The sequence below is a fragment of the Molossus molossus genome, unplaced genomic scaffold, assembly GCF_014108415.1.
Source record: "Molossus molossus isolate mMolMol1 unplaced genomic scaffold, mMolMol1.p scaffold_m16_p_9, whole genome shotgun sequence".
NCBI classification, from domain to species: Eukaryota; Metazoa; Chordata; class Mammalia; order Chiroptera; family Molossidae; genus Molossus; species Molossus molossus.
In genome coordinates, this window is record NW_023425403.1 from 31,392,158 (window position 1) to 31,417,527 (window position 25,370).

Here is a 25,370-nt window from a genome sequence, read left to right on the forward strand (position 1 = left end):
TATATGTATGTGTGCATGAACAATAGACATGGACAAGAAAGCTGGGGACAGGGCGGGGAGGGTTGGGGAGGGGGAAATCAGTGGGGAAAAAGAAGAAACATGTGTAACAAAAATAAATATTAAATAAAAATAAATAAAAGAGAAAAAATAAAATAAAATGCAGTTGCTAGTATCTGCCATTGTTAGTCATAAGTACCAGTAACAGCCAAGATTAGAGTTTCATCTTTCTTGTGAGAAGTTAAAAACTTAATTAGAATGAAACCAAATGATGGCACTCAGAAATAAGGCTGAATGGAGGCTACTAAGCTGTCATTATTTGGGTGTTGAGTAGATTTGAAACTCAGGATAACTTCAGTCGTTAAATAAGCAATTCCTTTCGATAAAAATAAAATTAATATTTTGCTGCATGTATTTTTGGTACTAACAATTTGAGAGGTCTGTAATCTCTAATGTACTCTATAAAAGGCCTTTTTTTTTTTTTAATCCTCACCCGAGGACATTTTTCCATTTTTTGTACAGATAGAGTGGGAGGGAGAGAGAGGAAGAGATAGAGAGAGAGAAACATCGATGTGAAAGGGACACATCAAGTGGCTGCCACCGCACGACCAACCAGGGCCGGGGACAAACTGCAACCAAGGTACACGCCCTTAGTGGGAACCGAACCCAGGTCTCTCAGGACCGCAGGTCGATGCTCTAACCACTGAGCCAAACCGGCCAGGGCTAAAAGGCCATTTTTTAACAAGGGCATTATTCACAGAGACATATGCTATTGATCCATTTTTAGTAATAAAAAATATCCATGTATGAAAGATATTGCTTTATATTCTGATTAAGATGAAAAGAGTTCCATTTCAGTGAAATTCCTTTGGAATTAGAGATGAGTAAAATAGGGGTTTGCACTTTAGCAGTTTTAGATTGGAGTTTCTAAACATGGTCCTGGGGCCACTCAAAGGGTTGACATGAGGAGATGTTTAGGGTGAACTGGCCAATGTGTTGTAAGGAAATAGATGGGGCAGGGGGAGGTCATGCAGGTGGGAGGGAGAGAGGTGGGGTAGGTGGGGCAGGGGGAGGTCATGCAGGTGGGAGGGAGAGAGGTGGGGTAGGTGGGGCAGAGGGAGGTCATGCAGGTGGGAGGGAGAGAGGTGGGGTAGGTGGGGCAGAGGGAGGTCATGCAAGAGATGCAAGAGAAACACATAGATTTGCTGAGAAACATTCTATTTTCTCACATATTGGTCATTTGCATTAAAAATCTCCTGCATACTGCCCTGGCCAGTTTGGCTCAGCAGTTAGAGCGTTGGCCTGCAGTCCAGAGAGACCCGGGTTCGGTTCCCGCTAAGGGCATGTACCTTGGTTGCAGTTTGTCCCCGGCCCTGGTTGGGTTGTGCGGGTGGCAGCCACTCGATGTGTCCCTTTCATGCTGATGTTTCTCTCTCTCTCTCTCTCTTCCTCCCACTCTATCTGAAGAAAAAATGGAAAAAATGTCCTCGGGTGAGGATAAAAAAAAACAAACCAAAAAACTCCTGCATACTTATTAAACTATTATCACCTAAAAATCGAATACAAGAATACATTATAGTTTCCTTGGTCATGTACCTTCTGTCAATAAATACGGTGGGGCTAGGAAAGAGCATAAAATGTTATCAAGCTACTTGGCAGGGAGATAGATCTAGGGAGAGAGACCGTGCCAGACTGTTTATGGCTTTAGTGTGGCCACGGAAGGTGTGGAGCTCGAACCTGAGCTGTCCAGGGATGACAGAGCGGTCATGCATTACTGCTGTTCCTCCCAGCTGCTCTCCCATTATCGTCCATCCTTTGGAACTCCAAGGCCTTCCCCTGAGTGTCCGGTATTGAGCATATCAGATGGTAATTTGAGCAACATGCAGTATGTGTACTGGAAAGAGCCCATGGGGCTGCAGTCACTTAGACCTAATTATAGTTCCTGGTTCTGCCACTTCTTGTGTGACCTTGGGCAGGTTACTTAACTTCTCGAGTTTGGGGTTTCTATAATTAACTATAATAACACTGACCTGGAGGAACTGAATAAGATAATGTACATGCAATCTGAAATGCATAGTAGAGGCTCAACAAGTAACCCCTGATGAGAACATTGGACGGATAAACATGTTGCTAGACATAGTATTTTACTAATAAACAGTTACTAATGTCTTATGTTTTGCAGACCACCATGGGCTTCTAGACCTTCCATTTGCTCCACAGTGGCCTCATAACAGGTAGAAAGTACATTAGGCTTGAGTAACTGAAAAATGGAAATATTGTCCCCTGAACAGGTTTAGCTTTCTCTTGCAAGGAGAAGTTCAGAGAGATAATCCAGGGCGATTGTGGCAGCTCTACGGTGCTGTCAAGGAACCTGGCTCCTCCTAACTTTATGCTCTGCCGTTGTTAGTGTGTGACTTCAGTCCTGTGGTTAGCCCACAGTCCCAAGGTGGCTCCTCCGACTCTCTGCAGGCCATCCTAGTTTCAGGGAAGGGGAGGGTGAAGTCAAGAGGCCAAGGGACTTCATGGGAGAGGTAGCAAGGCAAAACTTGGAAAGAAAGTGGATTCGTTGGAAACTACTCCCAGAAAATGTATCAGAAACTCTGGGGTGGAGCTAGTGAGGTGCTTATAGGATACTCAAGGCTAGTAATTGGCAGGCAGAAAGAGTTAAGAGCATGAGATTGTTTGGAAGTTTTGTCTCATTTGATTCCATTTAGCTAGGCCTTCTGGAGAATGCCTAGCTACCAAAGGCATGGAAATATCAGACCCACTCACAGGATGTTGGATCTGACTAGCGCCAGCCCTGAATATAAGGTAAAGAGGCGATACCTGCTTTTCTCTAGACAACTCTCTGCAGGAAGTGCTGCCGATCTGGAGTTTCTGGCAGAGGAAAGATGACAAGCCTCAAGCTAGAAAGCCCAGGTTGAGTCCCGGTGCTGCGACTCATCAGCAACTCAAGCGGGTCCTCTGCTTCTGTGTCTGCAAAGTGGGGATTCTCTGTCCCTCTTAAAAAGCTGTTGTAAAAACTAAATGAGATAAAATATAAATTACTATAAAATCATCATAAGTATTACTATTGTCTGAACTCTCTTCCTCACCCAGCAGAGCCTAAAGGGAGAATTGAGGTGGGATACCAAGAAAAATTTTAAAAATAACATTCATATATAATCATACATGTGTCATATTTTATATCTGGCTTCTTTCATCATTTAGCATGTTTCAAGCTTCATCCATGTTGTAACACGTATTGGTACTTCCTTCTTTATTGCGGAGTAATATTCCATTTTATGGATATACCACTTGTTATGTATCCATTAATTCTTTGATGGACAGTTGGACTGTTTTCATGTTTCAGCTATTGTAAATAATGCTGCTATGACCATTTGTGCACAAGCTTTTGTGTGGACATAGGCTCAGGGCATATCAGAGAGTACACAGACAGTTGCCTGTGAAGGTCTGTCTGCTGCAGTGATTCCTTGAGAGGCTTCCTGGTTCCCATGCTGCCAGGCACTAGAGGCAGAAGTCATGGGACTTCCAAAGAGAGAAAGGTCAAGAGCCAGGCAGGCCCCTGCTGTCTACCTTCCCTTCCTCACTCTAATGCCAGGGCACCAGTCTGGACTTGCAAAGATTCATGATGAGCATCATTTCTGGTTGCTGAAGGAGTTGGCTTTGGTTTAGAAGCTAGATTCTGTTTTTTTTCTTAAATCCTCACCTTAGGATATTTGTTTTCCATTTATCTTCAGATAGAGTGGGAGGGAGGAAGAGAGAGAGAGAGAGTAACATCAATGTGAGAGAGGCACATCGATTGGTTTCCTCCCATATGGCCCCGACCAGGGCCAAGGACTGAACCACAACCAAGGTACATGCCCTTGACTGAAACTGAACTCAAGACTCCCTGGTTCCCTTGGCCGACGCTCTAACTGCTGAGCCAAACTGGCCAGGGCTAGATTCTGTTTCTTATCACCTTCAGCATGTTAGATACTCTTCCCGAGCTGCAGTTGTCTCATCTGGGAGGTGAAGCTAACAGTAACTATCTTGCAGAGTTTATTTGTGTCTGAGAGACAATGCCTTGAGGTAACCTGTTCAGAGACGCTGCTCAGCTAATGGATATTTGCATTATTCACAATTGCCTTATGTAGAGGATAGTTGAAGACAAAAGGGCACAGGTCAGAGACAGTTTGGTACAAAGCTCTTGGAATGAGTTAGCTATTTTAGAAACGTTTAAATCACGTTCCCCATAAGTATTCTATTAGTTTGAGAGGGCTGCCATAATGAAATACCACAGACTGGGTGACTTAAACAACAGAAATTTGTAGTTTCACAGTTTTGGAAACTAGAAGTCCAAGGTCAAGGTGTTGTCAGGTTTTGTTTCTTGTGAGACCTTTTTCCTTGGTTTGCAGATGGTCACCTCTCCGTGTCCTTGTGTGGCTCTGTCTTTGTGCACACACATCTCGGGTGTGTCTTTGTGTGTCCAAATGTCCTCCTCTTACAAGGATACCAACCAAATTGGATTAGGGCCCACCCTGATGGCCTTATTTAACTTAACCATGTCTTTAAAGACACTGTCTCCAATACATTCACATTCTGAGGTACTAAGGGTTAGGGCTTCAACATACAGATTTTCAGGAGACACAGTTCAGCCACAACAGCACCTAGGGACCACCTGCTCTGTGAACATAGAGGAGGAAGACATAGGCATTGCCCCAGACCCTGGGAAGACAGCAGAGGAAGCTTTAGACCTTGCCCACAGGAGACAGTCTTTTGGGAGAGACGGACATAAAAGCAGATCATTATAAAATGTCTTTTCTTCCTTTACCCTGTGTCTCAAGATTGAATTTGCAATCTCTGCAAATGTATCATTAAATATACATTCAGCTTTTTGACCCTCTCAGTAACCCCATTCAATCAACTACTAACTTTACAGGTCTTCACCTGCTAAGAGGAGAAAAATTTATCAGAGCCTGTTTTAGAAACAGGAAATAGACTAGGCAAGAACTCAGAAAACCAGGTCCAGAGTGAGGCAAAATGAACAAGTAGCTGAGATTGAAATTTGCCTTTAGATGCTTTTTTACCTCTCTTTTTGCCAAAGTTTTAGCAACCTCCAAACACAGTGAGCCAGAGGCTAACCAGACTCCTTGTGTGCCTAAAAGGCCAAATACAAGGCGGCTCCAACCCCTCCCCACCCCCACCCCACCCCATGTTGTTGCTCTCTGCTTTCCAGGGTGATCAAGGCATGAAGTAAAGAATTACTGAGCACTTACTGTGTGTTGGGCAATAATAATTAGACACTTTACAGGTCATCGAATTTAATCCTCAAAACAGCTCTATTCTCATTTTACAGATGTGGGGCTGAATGAACTGTGTGACATACCCAAAGTGACACAGTCAATAAATAGCAACCTTAAATGCAGACCTTTCTTCAAAAAGACCTTCAGACTCAGCTCTTAGTACAGCGAACAGCTGCTGGCGTCTGTTAAGATGGAGCCACGATGGGTGCCCTGGTTGTTAGTCTTAGGGTGGGTCCTTAGAAGCAGTGCCTGAGGGTGTCTGTGACTTACTGAGGGGGTGCTCTCAGGAGAACACAGAGGAGGAGGCGGCAGGGAAAGGAACCCAGCCGGTGTGCTCTCCGCTGGTCTGGCTTCAGCCTGACCCCACAGTGAGCTCTGAAGCACAGATCACCTGCTGAGCTGGCTCTACCTTGAGGAGAGAGCCATCTGTCACAGGCTGCAGGTTGTAGGGGCTAAGACCCCAGAGGAGGTGCAGCCCCACAGCCCCTGAGCACCCGACTGCTGAAGGGGAGCTGTCCTGGGCATTGATAGCTTCCATTTCTCACTGACTCCAGGGCAAACAATGCCTTGATCCAAAGGAATGCATCTTGGCCTTTTCATGTCCCATGACCAGTTATTGTAAGAGAGACTTTTGTATCAGAGGGTGGGAGCTGAGGGCTTTCAGGAACCCCAGGTTATACCTTATATAAATGGCTGTCTGATAATAGCACCTCAAGTCCCAATAGCATTTATTATTATTATTATTATTATTATTATTTTTTTTTAATCGAACCTACGACCTTTCAGACTAGGGCAGACATTCTAACCACTGGGAAAAACCAGACAGGGTGGTTCCTGCCTTTTATTTATTTATTTTAATTAATTAATTAATTTTTGTTTCAGATGTTTCTTCTTTTTCTCCCCTTGACTCCCTCCTCCCCGCTCCCGTCCCCCACCCTTCACAGTATTGTTCTCTATGTCCACTGGTTATGCACATGGCATAGAAGTCCTTTGGTTTATCTCTTCCCCCCTCTCCCCCCTCCTCTGAAGTTTGTCAGTCTGTTCCCTGCTTCCATGCAGTATTTGTTATTTAACAAAGGTATTCTGGTGTGCATTACTCGTTGTCATCACAAGCACCTCATGGAGTCCGCAGCAGGCTTCCTCAGCCGCACCCCACAGGGAGACGAAGTGGTTCAGGACTTCGATGTGACAAGGCAGGGCCTGCAGTGTGCTCTGGCAGGAGCCCTAAAGTCCCCCCGCCATTCCTTCCCCTGCTGGCTGGCTGGACTCTGAGAAGAGAACACCCCTTCCCTAGGGTGGGCGGACATCGCTGCTCAGGACTTTCCCAGTTTTAAAACTGAAAGTCTCACATTAGTGGAATCCCAGAGCCAATTTATCCACCAAACAGAAAAGGCGGTGCCCAGGGCTCAGGACACCTTTAGGGACCCACTAAAGGGTTCTCATTCTAATTCCTTTTGCCAGAAGAAGAAAAACATGAATATAAAGAAATAGTAATACACATATAATAGTGAAGCCAGCCTGGATTATTATTCATCTGTATACTAACACGGTCATAAATATCATTTTTAAGTGCGTGTGTAAAGGAAATTTCTAAAAATCTGATATGTCCTGGTGTGTTATCTGTTGAAATTTAAAAATGTATGTTACAGGGAAAAAAATTATTATTAAAAACAGGAGGAAGCCCATGAAAGCAAAAGCGCCCAGGATTCACAAAGCCATGATTCAGCCCTGGAAACCCAGTCTCCTCTGGGCAGAGCGGGACTGTGGCTGCCATAACCCTTAACAGCTTAGAAGTGGTGCTTGGTCGCAGCCAAGAAACCTCGGGCTTTCCCAAGCAGTGGTTACCTCAAATCCCCGTTTCCCAGATCGGCGACTGCCATGCCTCCAGCTGCTTCCCTTCTGGCCTCACGTCGGTTGCCTGCCTTGGGGAACTCTAGTGTGTGGGCAGTTCCATGCCTCCTTATATTGACATGACCAGACACTTAGCTTACTTATCTTTTTGTCCCCAGCTCCTGGCTCAGTGTCTGACAGATCACAGGCATTCAATGCACATTTATTTTTATTGTTATATTTTTCACCATCATATATATATATATACACACACACACACACACACACACACACATATATATGTGTATGTGTATGTATATATATATTTATTTGTTGTTGACAGTATTATACATGTCACCCATCCCCCTACACACATTTGTTGATTGAATAAATGGATTAACTAATGGCCTGATTCAGCCAATTGTTTGTTCTATAACAATGGGGACACTAAGCACTCTGGGTCTCAGTTTCTTCCTCTGTAAGATGAACACAGTGGGATAGATGAACGCTCAGGCTCCCGGGGGGCACTTCTGTCCTGTATTCATTACATCAGGTCCTGAGACTGCCAATGCCCTTGAAAAACGTGTGTTGTTAGCAATGGAAGAGTCCCTTGTAGATGCCTAGAGTCATCGTGTTGTCCCCACCCGTTTTTCTTTCAGATCTGTACTGGAAGGTAGCATGTCCAATTCTTCCATAAGGACAACGCGTGCAACAGGAAATGGTAACGTAGATGATTTTTCCCTTACTCAGAAAACTGAAACGTCTCGGGAAAATAACTCACAGGCCCTAATTATTTTATATAGATACTGAATGCTTGGAAGCAACCATCTTATTTAATTAGCATTGCTAAAGTTAGGCTGGAAAAAAAAGTGAGAATGCAACAGATTTTACTCATATAATTGCAATTCAAAGATTTAAAAAATTTTTTTATTGGTTTTTAGAGAGAGAGAGATAGAAACATTGATGTGAGAGAGATACATAGATCGACTGCCTCCTACATACCCCCTCGTGGGGATTGAGCCTGCAACCAGGGCCTGTGCCCTGACCGGGAATTGAACCGGGACCTCTCAGTCCATGGGACAATGCTCAATCCACTGAGACTCACTGAAAGGGCTCAAAGATTTTAAAAAATAAAATCAGTAAAAATATCATGTTTTATGTGTGACCTTCTGTGTTTCTGGCTCCCATGAGATCAAAGAATTGACTTATTTATAATCAAAAGCACCAGAACTTATTGACTATTATTTAGTAGTTGCTTTTAAAATGGTCCTCTGTGTAATTCTGAGGCATCTTTCTTTTTTGAGTGGCATGCCACCCACTAAGCCCGGCCCTTGTTTACCCCAGGCTGGTGGTTCTACATTCTCGGGTGCCAGACGGGGCCTCGGGAGCTGCATGGGCAGTTTCAGTTGGCACCTGAGCACTTATATGTTATCTTTGATGACAGGGTGTGGGATTTGTTTTCTCTTGCTGGTGCATCCTACTTTGAGGCAGTACTGGACTTGCCAGCCTAGAAAGTTGATGTTGGCCAATCAGATGCACCTTTCGAGATTTCCAGGTTAACAAGCCCACACCCAACTCCGTGCATTTACACCTCCCATTCTTTCATTTTTCTGTTGATAGCTATGAAGAATACTACTCAGGGGACCACAAAGAGACAACAGGAGTTTCTTGAGGTGAACAAAAGAAGGACTTTCTTACAGGACAACAGCTGGATAAAGAACCGTCCTGAAGAAGAAAGGTAAGAGGGTGTGGAGTGGGTGGATGAGTAGAGAGAAAGCCATTCTCTGTTTGGGAAGCTAATGGCCATATAAAAAGTGAATGCTTTCATTCTAAAACACTTGGTTGCATGGCCTAATTTTTGGTAAGATTTATTAAGCATAAATTGGTGACATAGGTTTTTAAGAACATCACTACCATTTCTATGTCTATATACCTAAGAGGATGTGAGTCACTGGGAAGAGAAAGGAGTGTTTCATTGTTATAACTAAATAGATGTTTGTGGTAGGGAGATTTCTAGTGCATGTTGATTATGTCAGTGAAAACAAACACGGAATAGTATGATTGCACATTTGCACATGTAATAATAGTTTTAAATAATTTAAAATAAAGTTTATGCACAATTAAAGTCAATAAATTCTTTACTTATTTTAGTCCCAACTAGATATACCTTTAGGTGGTGGTAAATAAGGTATTACTTCATAAGAAAAAAGACTTACCATTCAGAAAGTTTTGTGTACTTTAAGCATGATTTTAAAGCTATGATCATAGGCATATTGCCTTCTTGCCAGCATAGATTTACAATAGACATTTGTCCATCCCAGATATATATTTATTATAAATTATGTATATACATATGCACACATTTTTTAATTCCCTCTTATGTGTCAGGCTTGACACTCAGTACTTTACATATCAAGCATTACTAAATCTCACAACAATCACACAAATGGGTTTTATATCTTCATTACACAGATGGGAAATGTGAGCCTCAGAGAACTTAAGTAACTTGTCCAATGGCACACTGCTACTAAGTGCAGTTGAGTTTTTCTTTTCTGTTTTTTTTTTTTTTATTGATTTATTTGAGAGAGAGAGAGAGAGAGAGAGAGAGAGATTCATTTTTTTCACTTATTTATGCATTCATTGGTTGATTCTTTTTTTTTTCTTAGTCCTTACCTGAGAATATTTTTTCATTGATTTTTAGATAGAATGGAGAGAGAGAGAGAGAGAGAGAGAGAGAGAGACAATGATGTGAGAGAGACACATCAATTAGTTGCCTCCAAAGGATCGTGACTGTTGCCGGGGTCAAACCTAAAACCCAGGTACATGCCCTTGATTGAGAATCAAACCCATGACCCTTTAGTCCGAGGGCCAGTGCTCTAACTGCTGAGCCAAACTGACCAGGGCATTGGTTGCTTCTTGTATATGCCCTAACAGGGAATCAAACCCACAGCTGTGGTGCATTGGGACAAGGCTCCAACCAACTGAGCTACCTGCCAGAGCTGGAGTTGAGATATTGTGACCATTATTTTTCCATTATACTAATGGCTTTTAATCCAATCAGGGCAATTTTACCCCCAGGGATGTTTGGCAAGGTTAAGAGAGACATTTTAGTTGTCAAAAAGAAGGAGTATTCCTGACATCCAGAGGGTAGAGGCCAGGGATGCTGCTAAACATCCTATAGTGCACAGGACACAAAAATTTATCAAACCCATAATGTCAGTAGCACTGAAGTTCAGAGACCCTGCATTATGGAATACTTACTCTAAATTTACAACTAAACTTTATTGACCATTATGTTCAGGGACTACAGGGGTATTTGGAGACGCACACTAACTTTTAGAATTAACACTCTTGAGCAGCAATTATTTCCTTCCATGAAGCAACAGTTGTCACTTCTGTCAGAGCCTACGATGGCATTTCTGTGTTTTTCATAATGGTAGAGTGATGTCAAATGTAGAGCATACATTTGGGGTTGCAAATATTTGCACAGATGGGTGAAGATAGAGATGTCTAAGACAAATTGCAGTTGGCAGGAATGATGATTTTATGCCAAGCATGCCTCCTTCAAAAGACCCAGGGAAGCCAGCTCGGGTGGAATGGCAGCTGCTGAATGAGGAGAAATTGGCTCTGATGTGTCTCCTACTCCCACTGGCCCAGCTCTGGGCCATGTGTTATAATTTTTCTTCAGGTGACAACATTCCTGGTGTCTGCTTCTCTCTCATGACTTTAGAGAAGGCTACTAACAGGGAGAAAAAAGTTCTCTTGGGATTTTTGAGGGTGTATATTTGCTGAAGCTCTTTTGCTGTGCTTTCTTTTTAATCGTCTACTATAGTTTTTTTTTTTTTTTTAAATACATCTTTATTATACATGGTTTTAAAGTGTTGAGTAACATTAATGGAACAGAAGCCGGAGAAATGTAGTATTTCAGGTTTGATTGGGTTGACATGAGAAAGGTTCAGGTACTTACTCTGCCTTGGCTCGAGACCAAAGGCTCTACTACATGTTTTGACATTTCTGAAGTTGCCTGTATTTTCAGGTCTGCTGTACAAAGTAAGAAGGACATGGCTTTGGGCTTTTCTGTCTGGTGCTCTTTTGTAGGGTTGACCAATAGGAAATGCAAAGGTTTGGAGAAAAATGATCTCTATCACTTGCTAACATTTTGGCCTTAGGAAAACCACAAAGAGTGTATCTTTGTGAAGCATACAAACCGAACAAGAACTTTTATTAAATTTTAAATTTTTTTACTAATATTTTTGAGAGCTATTTTAAAGCTATAAATTAAAATATAAAGTGTCTAAAAATAAAAAATAATAATGATAAAAAAGAAAGCCACAAAATCCCTGTCAATTTTTTTATGTGTGAATTGGAAAAGATAGTGTCTTCCCTGCCTAATTCATAGGGTTAAAGACCAAACAGAACAGACTTTGTATTCTCATGGTTCAAAACGAGCTAAATCTCCTGTGAATAATTACCAAATAGTAGTAACTATTTTCCTTGACTCTTGTCAAGGATAACTATCAAGTCCATAAAATGACAATGTCCTGACATATGGGCTCAATGAAATGCAGAACATTTTTATAAAAAATGTTTGCCTTCCTGCAGAAAGTGACTCTCCTGACATCCACAGGTGGATGGCCTGGTGTTCTCTCACTCTAATGGAAAATCAAAACAAAGCAACAAACACTTATTCCATTGTTGAATCACATGGAAGTCTCGTGGGATAAATTAGAATAATGATCATTTGTACTGACATACTTGTTTCTTCCCACCATGCGCTTTCAAGTAGTGACTGGTTAAAATAAATACGTAGTTGTGTTTTTATGCCTGGAGTAAAATGAATTAACCTTGCCAAAAATGGTGAGCTGTTTTATGTCTCCCTTATTCAGTGCTTACTAAATACTGTGGTAACTTTTCATATGACTTCATTTTGTTCTTTCTCTGCAGAGATGAAAATTATGGTAGGGTGGTGCTCAACCGACATAACTCCCATGATGCCTTGGACAGGTGAGTGTTTCAGACAAGTTACATCATCAGCAGAAGCACAAAGGTGGTAGTTTTTGGGAAGACTTATTTAAGACAGGCTGGATATTTGCGGCTGCCCTTGGGCTTTCCCTGACATTCTGGGCACGTGAAGGGTACTCTGATGTCATCCGTGGTTTCCACAGCGCCCTGCTGCATAGCCACAGCTCAGAGTGGAATAACCAACCCTGGACTCCCGGCAGGAAAGGGAGAGGGCGTCCACAGAGACACGACCAGATGCGGTACCTTTGAACCTTAGGGAAAGGAACCCTGAAGTACAGACACAGCAACTCCAGAATTCACTTGCTTTCTGGGAGAGTACAGTCCTCGTTAGACACTTCTAGGTTTGCAGAAAACCAGTAAATGATATTCAGTGGCAAATAGACTGACGACGACAAACCAGTAAAAGAGTTCAGACAAAACTAGTAATCATAATGATTTAAATAATCTAATGTTGATCAAATAAATAGATAACATCCTCATTAGAACACATTTACACGAGCACACACAACCACACCCATCAGAAGAATGCAGTTATTTATCGGACAGAAGTCCTATCTGGCCCGGTAGCCTGTGTGTCACCATGAGGTACCTAGTGAAGGAGTGCGATCGCCTCGCCGTGTGGTCCTTGGAGAGTTAAGTAGACACCTTGAAGGTGACTATTTTGGAAATTTTATATGTAAATTTTTCTAAGTTCTTTAAAACCTGGTGATAATTTTTGCCTGTTGTCAGGGTCCTGAGCTTATAGCCCTCTGCACACAGTATCTGGTTTCCCGGTTCCCAGCCTCAGTTGACCTGACTGAAGGACTGCTCTGTGATTCGGCAGATGCTCCCTGTGCCTTCTCCATGGTCTTCATGATTTTCAAGATCACAGCCTTGTTCTCAATGGGCCCCACATCACCAAACACAGGGAGCCTGACCCTCGAGTCCAGCCACCAGTGGAAATTGCTCCCTCCATTTTAATGGCCCTTCGGTGGAACTGCCAAAAAACAAACGTACTTGTTTTGAATTGTGACTGGTTAAACTAAGCTTTATGGTCTCTGTGTTTTAGGATAACAAAAGCTTAATGTCTTCTGTGCTTTTTTTTTCTTTATTGATTTTTTTTTTTAGAGAGAGAGAGAGGAAGGGAGAAGGAGAGAGAGACAGAAACATCAATGAGAGAGAACATCAATTGGCCCCTCCTGCACATCCCTCTCTGGGGAATTGGGCCAAAACATGGGCATGTGCCCTGACGAAATTGGACCAGCGACCTCTTGGTGCATGGGTTGGCGCTCAACCACTGAGCCACACCAGCCGGGCCTGTGCTTATTTTATATGTGAAACTATATTGGTTACCTGAAACCTTCCTGTTGGTGGACAGCATTTTGGCTTAAGCAGCACTGAGCTTTCATCTTCAATAACAAAACAAAAAAAATCTTTATGCCCAAGACATTTTCTCTTTGACCTACATCTAGTGTTTCAAACTACATTTTCCAAAAGAGTAGTGCAGATGACTTCTCCTTGCACTTGCTCAAATGGACGCCCACGTGACATTTTGGGCCTCTTTGCAGAGGCTGCATCCACTCTGGTGTTTACTCAACACCACTTTGGAGTACCTGCTGGGTGCTGACGTTGTGCCAGCTGCTTGGAATATGACGATGCAGAAGACACCACCCTTGGCCTTAAGGAGCTCTCATGTTCATGAAAAAGAGATGGCTCTATAAACTAAAATACTCAGTAAAAGTTACCATGGAAGGCAGTATTATAGAAGTGTGTGCAAGTGCTTTGGGGATTAGAGAGGAGGGAGAGACTAACTGCCTGAACACAGGACATGGTCATTGGTGTTGGTGCTGCTGCTGAAGGATGGGGAGGAAAAATTCCCAAGTAGGAAAGGGTGGCTGATGGGCATGAGGCATGGGAAGATGTGCTCCCTGCAGAGGTTACAGTGTGTGCAAAGAGCTCCTCATGAGCAGAGACTGAAAATAAAGAAAGACAATAGCACATCCTCATCGCCCCAGAGAACAAGCTTCCTCTTATCACAGGTGAGGAAATTTTACTGTGTAGATCTCTGCCAGATCATTAAAACATGTCAAATAAGCACAAATGATACTTGCACAGATGACTACATTGAGCCAGATACCTTTGTGAGGTCTGGGAGCAAAACAAAATCCCTGCTGTTGTAGAACTTGCATCCCAGTGGAAGATGGAGGAGGCAGGGACTGAAAAAAACAAAAACAAAAACATAAACCCAGTATAATATGTTCTATTGTGATAATTGCTGGGAAGATTAAAGCCGGCTAATGAGATTTCAAGTGACAGCATCTGAGAAGGGGCTGCTTCTGGAAGGGGTTGGATGGCCCTGTCGCCAGAACCTATTTGCACTGATGCATTATATGCAGGGATGAACCATAGCATGCTTTTACTCTTAGTTTCCTTAAGAACCTAAGGAATTGTGTTAGGCATTTTCCTTTTTCTTTCTGCCTTAATGGACACTACTCTCTCTATTCTGTTTTACTGTGTCCACCTTTATGTGTCCTCCAAGGTCCCACTCTAACTGCACCTCAGCCACAGGACTTCTCTGATTCCTACCTCTGGAAATAAGCTTTCTCGACTTAGAATTCCCTTGTACTTTACTTGAACCTCGTTTAAGATACAACCACTTCCTACCTGTGGGTGTAGAAAGGTATCTAGTCTGTCCCTCTAGCTGTGTGTGTGTAGGGTCCACCATTATTTCTTTCTTAATTTTCTCATAGTCATTGACACTGTGCATTAGGCAGTTTACTTCCAAATATTTGCTTAATAAAACTATACAACATCAAGCTAAAACTTAAATCTAAAATATACTGTATTAGGACTTTTTACTGATTCAATACGTTTGATCTGTTAGCTTAAAATGATGCTTTAATATGCAAACACACAATGAGCTTGCTTTCCCTGTACCATGGGTTTATACAAGGCAATAAATAGGCCATATATATATATATATATATATTTTTTTTTTTTCTGAGTAATCATTCTGATCAAGATAGTTTCACTCCTTCGATGATTGTAATTCCTACCGTTGAGACTTCTGTCCTCTCTTCCCTATTTGTTTCTCTCTCTTCCTCAACTCTCTCTGTCTTTGGTTTCTTCTCTCCCTGCTTCTCCCTATCTCTCTTCCTTTCTCCTCTCCTTCTAACAGCCATCTGTTCTCTCTTCTCCCACTTTCTTTCTTTTTTATTTCTTTCCAACTTTCCCGTTTCTCGTTTCTTTCTTTCCTCTCCTTCCCTCCCTCTGCCAGTATGTTCGCATCTTCCAACCCTGTCCTCGGTGCTGAACTTTAAATAAAGCGATTTGTGATTGACCTGTTGTGCTGCCTTATGTGCGGCTAAAACTCTGCAAACAAAATGTACTTGATTGTGAGAGACTGAGTTTCTATTATGCAAACATCGACAACATTGGCAAGAGTTATATTTAACATTTTGCATGTAGTGTGGTTTCCTCAGTCGGAGTATGTTACATTTCAGTGAGAAGTAAGTGGACTTAGAAAAGAATTCCTTTATTAGCACGAGGAATTGAGTTTGCCATAATTTATTTTTCCCAATCATAACCTTAGAATATTTGGATACTTCAAGTCTGTCTTTTATTGATAACATATACATCTACTAAATAGGTCAGAATTTTACCAAATGCATGATAGGTTTTATAAACTATTTTTCGGTAATTTATTTGATTTGTCTTTGCTATAGGAAAGCAAATGAGTTAAATGAGCGAAAAGCCACAATCAGCCGGTACAGATCTGATGACACTTTGGACAGGTAAGGCATTTTGAACTATGTAATCAAAATGCATAACACATCTTAAATCCCATTTCTTATAAAGCATGAGGTATTTAGCTGTTTACCAAGGTAAGCTTTGAACCATGTTATTTTATATGCAGGTACAGAAGGGATACAAGAATTACATTATCTTCTTCAACACAGAAAACCTTCACTTGATAACACTGTATTTCTAAAATCCTGCTAATAGTGGATTGATAGGAAAGAAATGTAGAAACTGTCTTGAGTATAGGTAGGGTGGATTGTGTGGAGTCTGTTCAATCTAAAGTGGAGAATATAATATTTGTGAAGATGAGTTTTCAGTTCTTGTTGCAACTTTTGGTCTTTCAATCCTGATGGTGGAGAAATAATAGTTTCTGCATGAGTACTTTATGGAGAGAATATAAATAATAACATGATAGTTTTTATTTATTTATTTTCCTTGACTGATTTTAGAGAGAGAGGAAGGGAGAGGGAGAGAGAGATAGAAACATCAATGAGAGAGAACATCGATTGGCCGCCTCCTGCATGCTCCCCACTGGGGATTTGGCCCACAACCTGGGCATGTGCCCTGACTGGGAATCGAACCAGCAACCTCTTGGTGCATGGGTCGACACTCAACCACTGAGCCATGCTGTCCGGACAATAACATGATAGTTTTGATCCACTCTAGGATAAAGACATTAGCTCTTTACTTTAGAGAGTGAAACTACTCACCATGTGGTTCATTAAATTAGCTCATCATGCTATTCCTGTTGTTAGGAAAGGGCTCATGTCTATAGAGAAAATTGAGAAATGTCTATTTGAGTTCAAGTGTCAGTGCTACAAATCACATTTACATTTGTATTTGGTAGAGATGCAAGTAAGCATAAGTCAAGAGCAAAGTTAACATCTTCACTTGGAGTCTAGAATTTGGGGGATGAGGCCAAGCACCTGATGCCTCAACACCTGAGGCCATTGACAGATGAGGTCACTCCCTGTACTAAAGATGTACTGTTATTGTAGACAAAGATACTGTCGGCTGCATTTAAAGCTGATATGCTGAAATTTATGGGATGAATTTGTTCTATATTCAGACTATGCCAGTGTTAATTAATGTAGCAAATGTATATGCTTTAGTCATAGGTTTCCAAGTCAGTCTCCCTAAAGGAGGATGCTCTGCACTGGTATCTCTAAGTACCTCTCCTGTAGCTAATAGCCTTGACAGAGATGAGTTTATAGAAGTATATGTGCTAGATCTCATCTCCATAGCACTGAGTAGAGACAGGAGTCAAAGTCCTATTGCATCATTAAATGAGAAGAAAATGTCTTTTCTAGGAATGAACTTGAAAATGAGACATTATACCTCAAGAATGGTAAATATGTGGGAGACGTAAGCCTTTGTAGGCTCTGTGTTTGAAAGTTTATCAGGCCAGTCAAGATAGAGCCTTGGAAATCAGGCGTGGACCACACCGGACCACACGGGCACCCTGGCTGAGCCCCCCTCACAGCCCCAGCTGCACATCAGAATTACTGAGGGAGCGTTCAAACTTCACTGATAACTTGTCCCAACACTTCTCACCCCCCAAGTTCAGATTTCATTAGTCTGAGGTGGGACCCAGGCATTTTTTAAAAAGCTTATGAAACGATTCTAATGTGCAGCCAAAATTCAGAACCACCATCATAACCCCAATCCTTCATTTTATATGCTAGAAAATAAAGCCCGAGGTTACCTACTTTATTTACACAGAAGTTCAGTGGCACTTTTGGAAAAAATATCCTGGCCAACTCATTTCTCAGGCAGTCCTGTCTCCCAACAGTAATCTCTATCTCTCAGTGTGGAAATAAAGGGAGGGAGAGGACACAGGCGTCAGTACAGAAAAGCAAGTCCTGTTAGTAGGAGTTTGACCCCAGAATGCCGGCCACTCCTAATGCAAGATGTAAAATAATTTTAGAAGGAAGGTGATAAAGTATATCTGGTGTGTGCATGTATGTACATTTCAATAATGTATTTATTTTTAATGAAATAATAAAAATACTAAGTTTATATTTGAAGAGTTTCCTTTAAAATTTACATATGTAGGTAAAACTATGAAGTGTTCTAAAGAAACAAGTAAATAATAGTGTATGTAACATGTTGTATGATCTAAATCCTGACTGTGATTTAATGACTAATTTGGAACATCTAGAGTAGGGCGACCTCTAGTGTTTTGTTGTGGAAGTGTAACCCCCTTTTAAAATAATACTGCTAATAGCATGATTTGAGTATTTCCTGTCTCCAAGACAATTCCTATTAAACAACCTATTTCAGATCACAAGTTGTCAGAAACTTAATTTCCAAGAAAAGCACAAAGGTAATCTCTGTAAGTAATAAGACATTGATATAAATTGGAATGGTAGTTTAGAGTTCTGTCCATGATTATTCACAGACTGGAAGAGATAGTGGAGGTGAAGAATAATAACTGAAGGAAGATATGAGTGTTGGAACAATCACACAACGAAGTCAGGTGTATGATGACATGGGGACCTACTAGGAAGAGTTTGGAGGTAGATTACTTATTAGTGTCGTGGCTAAAAGAATGTTACCCACCTTCTTGGAGACTCCATTTCTTCACCTATAAAATAAAAATCATTGTACTTATATTGTAGGGATGTCCTGAAGAGTAAATGAAAATGTATAAAATAAGCAGTAAAGAGTAATAGATAGCTATTTTTTCTTATTTCTTACTACATAGGCTTACACTGTAAAATTTTGATGAAATTATCATCAGAACTTTTGTTTAAACTTTGAGAAGATTTGGTTTTGAGGTTCTGTTTGCTTTAAACTGACTGTTGCTTTCAGTGTTCCAGAGTAGCAGTTTCCCAAGATGGTTTTTATTTTATATGAAGTTCTCATAAATAGCTCTAAAGTCTGAGTAGAATTTCCCAGGAACATTTAAGATTGAAGATTACCTGACAGCTTACTTCTGGTATTCACAGGGATTTACTGCGGAGTCCTTTAAATAGGAACATCTTGCAGGCTCAGTAGCAGTTAGTGCAGGGGATATATTCCGTCTTTGCCTGATGGTCACCATAGGAGCTTTTTATACGTGGATTCTAGGATTCTGCATGTTAATGCCTGCATTGTGAACACTCAGTTAAGAATATGAACCTCTGGAGGATTCCAACTTTCCTTCCCTTTTGCATTCAAAAGTTATCAGGTTGTGGCATTATTTACCACAAACAGAAACTGTGTTTGGGGTTGACTCATAAAATGTTAATGTATTAGCATTATTTACACAATATTTTAGTTCCCACATGTCAATGTGACATCTAGAAATTTAAGTTATTTTAAACAAATGACCATTAGGTCACATGTTTTTAAGTGTGAGGCATAGTGTCCATCTTCCCAGAAACAGTTGATAGAAAGCCCTGTACTAAAGTTGACAGTGAAGGGAAAGCTTAGAGAAAGTTATAGTAGACCCACAGTGTGGGGTCAACAGAAGAGTCTCACTGGCCTTTTTTTCCTGAGCCTGATTTTGCTTCATCCTAGTTTTGTGAAGACAGCCCCCATCCCAGGAAGAACCTGGTGAGAGGGAAAGAAGGGAAGAAACAGGGGTTGCAGTCATGAGCTCCCACCATGGGCGTGGAGACTATTATATTTTTAATTTGTCTTTCCTGGACCCAAGAGACAGACAAACACACTCTTTCCAGACCCACTCTCCTTGAGGAGAGCTGAGATTAGAGGGATTAACCCTTTAATGGTCAGTAGGCCCTATTAACGAAAAGTAGTAGTCAAAGTGAATTAATTCACCAGGGTAATGTAACACTTTTAACAAATTCCCTCTCTTGCCCCACATCTCTATGGTTTAGCACAATAGATTACAGCTTGCTCTCACCAGTTCAATGTGATTCGCTGGAAGAATAGGGAATGTCTCTGCTCCACAAAGTGACTCAGGGACCTACGTTCTTTCCATGATTTCTTGCTGCCTTCTTCAATCCATGGGCACAAATCTACAATGGAAGGAGAATAACAAGCATGGAGTATCCTGCAAGAGGTTTTAGGATGTGTCTGGAAGTGGCAAATAACATTTCTGCCCACAATTTTTTAGTCTAGAATTCAATCACATGGTCCCAAATTAATTGCGAAAAAGATTGAGGAATTTGGTCTTTCTCTGTGCTCAGAGGAAAATAAAATGAGTTTGGCAAACATATAGCATTGTCTATACCACAAAACATTTGAGAAATAGTTAAGTCTTCCCCTGATGTATTTTACCATCACAAAAGGTACCATCAGTGGCTATATGTATTATTAAATAAAAATGCTCAATGAATCAGAAAGGCTAATTGAAAAGCATGAACTTTAAAAATTCCAAACGCTATAAAAATTGCCTCATAAATAGATTTTTGCCACAAGTAGCTTTTTTATTGTAAAATTTTCTAAAATGTAACACCTGAAAAACATTTCTTTTTACTAGAGAAAGGTTATATCTTGAAGTTATTCTAGCATAAAAGAAGTCTAAAGGAAGCTTAATAATGTAATGTTCATACACTCTTTTGTCTTGTTTCTTTATAAAGGATCTCAGACAGACATGATGCTGCTAAAACACAAAAGGCCAATGCCTTGGATAACCAACTAACCAATAGGTACCAGTATCTACTAACTTTGGGAAAGGCTTGAGTTTAATATTTTTCTAAGCATTACTTATTTACTTACATTTCTTCAATTCTACTTAATATCTTTCAGTACATTCTTATACTCTTTTTTTTTTTTTTTTTTAAACACAAAAGTCTGGAGTAAAAACCTTCACTCCTACTCATGGTTAGAGAAAAATGAAATCTTGTTGCCTGGCTTAAAAATCAGGAGAACGCATTGCTTCACGCCATCCTCTCCACATTTCTGTTTCTGTCTCAGTGATCCTGAAGGAAAGATTATGAAATACATGGAAATGTCAGTATTTTTATTCTTATTGCTAAACAAAGTTATTGGAAAAATACTGAATTTCCTGAAAGAAAAAAATTCCTTTTGCGATAGTACAAGACATGAAAAGATTATAAAATCATGTCACCAAATTTATTCAAATACTGATGCTTCCCCTTTCTTTCTCGCAGATAACATCTAACCCTTAACCGTCAAAATTCTAAATTCATGACAATTTGAAATAGATACAAGTACATATTAATTATTCATTGCTGCTAAAACTTTGCCTTTTTTGTCTTATCAGACACATGTCCACATTTAGATCACCAGAAGCAACAAAAATGTAAGTAAATTTTCTAACTGAAATTACATTTGTAGAATAGAGTGTATTTCTTTGTATGTGTTCAAAAAACAAACAAAAAAACCCCAGGTATACTGCCCTCAGGCCAAAGTTTAATTGTAATATAGCCACACCCCTACCTGCTTAGGCAGAGTGAACTAGAAAGACTGAAGTGATCTGCAAAGCTTCCAACATTTACTATGTGGACTTGAACAGAAAAGTTTGCTGACCTCTGCTCTTAACCAAACAACAAAGCTTAACTCTTTTTTTTTTCTTTTCTTCCCCTGCATTTCACATGCCTCTCCAAACACCCATTACATCTACAACTCACCTGAGTCATGAAATCATGGGTTTGTTAACACTCTATTTAGATAAAATATGTTTTCCCCGGAATATACCATTGGCATTTATAAACTAAAAAAGCTTTTTTTAATCTAGGAAATATTCATTGATTTTAGAGAGAGGAAGGGGGACAGAGAGCAAAAGAGAGAAACATTGATGTGAGAGAGAAATATCTATTGGTTGCCTCCCATCCAGTATTGAATCCACAACCTAGTTATGTGCCCTGACTGGGAATCAAATTGCAACCTTTTGGTGTACAGGATGACGCTCCAACCAACTGAGCTACCTGGCCAGAGCCAAACTAGGCAGATTTTTGAAAACTCGATTAGTTTTTTAATTTGTATTTACACGTAAAGTAATTTTTACACTGGACTGAATCTTTCAATAGTTGAAACAGACCTGGGTCACTTCTATTTTTTTTTGAAGGCCTGTGTATATTAATAAATACCAAACAGAGATTAGAAATGGGATCATTCTTAAATATTTTCTTAAACAAAATAATGCTTTTAATGCAAAAAAACATTGCAGTCTAATTTTCAGTTACAATATATTTACAGGATTAAAATATTATATGTATTATTTAATGGAGATATATATATATCTCCATAGCACACCCGAATTGATAGATCTGGATTTCGGACACACAATTGATGTCATAAAACAAATATCTTTATTCAGTGCCCTCGGTTTTAGTTACTTAGATGAGAACCTGTCAACTTATAAAATGGGCAAACGGAGGAAGAATTTTGTTGTTCCTCTACCTTCAAGTGAAACCATCTGTGGTGGATGGAGAGCAGTTGGGAGTATAATAAGACCTTTAATAATAAGACCTATAATAATAAGATTATAAGACATTTAAAGGCAGGATAGAATGAAAAAGTTTCAGGAATGTGAGTATTTGTGTGTTTTTTTGTGATTTAACAGGCGACCTGGAGATTTTGTCAGTGCGAACACCACCAGCCCCCCAGCTTCCACTGCTGCTACAGTCCCCGTAAAGAAAAAGAGGTACAATGGGCTCACCGTGTCAGCCTCTTGCTGATGTTCTCTCAAGGATCCTTCTTTATTAATTGCTGGACCAGACCCCCACCAAGGCCCCAGGCAGCATTCTGAAGTTGCTCCGCCCTGTCTCCTGGTTCCCTCCTCTCCTTTCCAGGGATCCAATTCTGCTGTCGGCAAACTTCAGTCTTTCCCCCAATCTCCTTTTCAAATATGCCATCTTTTCTCCAGTTCCCCTAGGGTCATGAATATCTAGGTGTTGTTTTTGACGACAGAGCCCAGAGATTCAGGTACCACATTTTAATAGAGTCCTGTACAGGGACTGTCTGACCCTGAAATAATGACCTGTGTGGCCACCATCCACCTGAAACCAGCCTGCCCTGTGGCCGCCGCCTCTGCTCTGTGGACTGGCTGACCCTCCTTCCGAGCAGAGTCAAAGGCGTATCTCCAGAGGGTGACCTGTGCTTGTGTGGTCATTGCCTCTTCCTCCAACTTCTCCTGCGTGGCCCTCCCCTTTGTCCTTGCTGAGTTCCATTCATCTAGTAGGCACAGAGCAGTAGCTGGACCTGTGGTGGCAGAATCTTCTCCACCAGACAGACTGTGGGAAGCGATTTTGTGCATGTTGAAGAGAACACAGTGCTAGTGCATCGTTCCGCTATTGGAAAACACACCTTTGAGAACCTCAATGCTTTGCCTGCACCTAGGATTGTGCCTGGTGCAGGGCGGGCGCTCAGTGTCCGTTGATGATGACCATGGTGCTGCCATAGTCCTCCCGGAGAGAAATGGCTGATTCTGTTTTTCCTGCACATGGAATTCTGTTCGTATCTGCAGAGTCTCAGAAAATGTGGTCATTTTTCTCTTGGACCCAAATTTCACATTGCCCCAACCCTTTGTTGGTTAGAAATAGATTCCTAAGGTAGGAGAAGAAATTTAAGGTCAGTGAGTGCACTCTTGTACCCAGGGCAGGAGTCCTTCCTCTGACAGTCTAGGCCTGGATGCAGGCCCTGGGGCCAGCAGTAGGACTCTCACTCTGTGCGACACCTGTCACTGGCTCTCACGGGTAGCATCTACTACTTCCACTAGGTGAAATCTGCTTTGATTTACTCCCATCTCATCTTGGTTTGGTCCTGTGGTGCCTCAGAGAATACACCTGCTTCAGGAATTTTGTTTTATTTTGTTTTTAGTACGTCCTTTTTAATGACACAAGAAATGCTTAGAGGACAGGCTTTCTCTCGGGAGTGGGACTTCTCTGCCTCCAGACCAAGGTCCTTTGAGTCGGCCCTGGACATACAGGAAGTACAAGGCGAAGGGAGGAAACCCACCAGTCCTGAGGTTTCTGAAGGTTCAGCTTTCAGCACTGGCTGCAAACCTGGGCATTTCACTGCTCCCTTTCCATGACATGTCACATGCTGTTCAAGTTCCCGCTTGCTTCTTAGACAGGACGGAATGCGGCCTGAGTTCAGGCTGCTGAGGACCAGCAGAGCCGACGCACTGGGCACTCCTTTTCCAAATATAAGCCAGATGTTGTTTTCTCCACTGTACATAGCAGGAAGTCTCGATCCTTCCCACTCTAGACAAGTCCTCGTGCTGCAGCTTTGAAGCCCTCGTGGACCACGGTGCAAAGTCAGTTGCTTTTACTGCCCAAGTCCGAAGTCCTGACAATATGGATATTATTCCACCGTGCAGAGCTTCCTATCAGACACTTGGCTTCACTTTTCTCTTGATAATGAGGGATGTTTAAAATGCTCCTGACTGTTGGGTAATAAAAGTCTCATTGTTCTAAGTCTTACTTTCCTTTCTCTCTTGTTTTTTTTTGCTTTTGTTTTTTTAGTTTGACCTCATGATATAGATATCTCCTTCAGGGTGTTTTGAAGAGGGTGGTGAAGGAAACAGGTAGGACTTAGAAAGGAAAAACAGATGTCTGATTGGTGGTTTCTTGCAGACCTTGACACTGCATTGAAAACCTCCGATGTATGTGTGTGAGATTGGGGCCCACCCTGTGATTTCTTTTGTACCTTCAACTTGGTTTTGTGGAAGAACTTTGTTGGTTTGTTTGTTTGTTTATCTACTCTAGTTGGCTTGCAATATTATATTAGTTTTGGGTGTACAGCCGAGTGGTTTGACATTGATATACCTGACAGAGTCATCACCACCTGGCCCCGACATAGTGATGACAGTATTGCTGACTATTTCCCTGTGCTGTTCTCTACATCCCTGTGACCATTTTAACAACCGGCAGTTTGAACTTCTTCATCCTTTTCGCCCCTTTTTCTCATACTCCCCACCCCCTTCCACCTGACAACCATTAGTTTGCTTTTTGTGTTGTTTTGTTTGATCGTGTATTTTGCTTTTTAGATTCCACACAATAAGCGAAATCAAGGCATTTGTCTCCTCTCAGACTTATTTTACGCAGCATGATTCCCCTGAGGTCTACCCATGTCGTTGCAAATGGCAACACTTCATTCTTTTTATGGCTAAGTCATATTCCATTGTATATATGTACCACATCTTTATCCATTCATCTATTGATGGACACCTGGCTTGCTTCCATATGTTGGCTATTGTAAATAATAAATATAGGGGTGCATATATCTCTTTTAATTAGTGTTTTCAATTTCTTCAGACAAATACTCAGAAGTGGGATTGGTGGGTCATATGGTTATTACATTTTTAATTTTTGAGGAGCCTTCATACTGTCTCTATGGTGGCTGCACAGTTTTACATTTCTACCAACAGCACGCAAGGGAGCATCTTGAGAGGGGCCCTGTGTGGGCAGAGGCCAGCCCCATTTGTGCGGGTCCTGGGGCTGCTCGGTGGGAGCTGTTGTGCAAGCTGAGGACAACATCATGTGTGTGGGGCCTGGGGGTGTTTGCAAGAGACTGCGGTGTGCGCAGAGGGTCTGAAGC

General features: G+C 41.3%; 1 protein-coding gene across 1 annotated transcript in view; it reads left to right on the forward strand.

Annotated features, from left to right (window-relative positions):
- SCEL (sciellin) overlaps window positions 1–25,370 on the forward strand; it is a 114,158-nt gene that overhangs the window by 14,892 nt on the left and 73,896 nt on the right. The window contains exons 2-8 of the mRNA XM_036249981.1: window positions 7,772–7,833; window positions 8,733–8,850; window positions 12,057–12,116; window positions 15,839–15,907; window positions 20,444–20,512; window positions 21,091–21,129; window positions 22,393–22,473. Of these exons, the coding sequence (XP_036105874.1) occupies window positions 7,791–7,833; window positions 8,733–8,850; window positions 12,057–12,116; window positions 15,839–15,907; window positions 20,444–20,512; window positions 21,091–21,129; window positions 22,393–22,473 (479 nt within the window). The 5' untranslated portion in view covers window positions 7,772–7,790. The remainder of the gene's footprint in view (window positions 1–7,771; window positions 7,834–8,732; window positions 8,851–12,056; window positions 12,117–15,838; window positions 15,908–20,443; window positions 20,513–21,090; window positions 21,130–22,392; window positions 22,474–25,370) is intronic.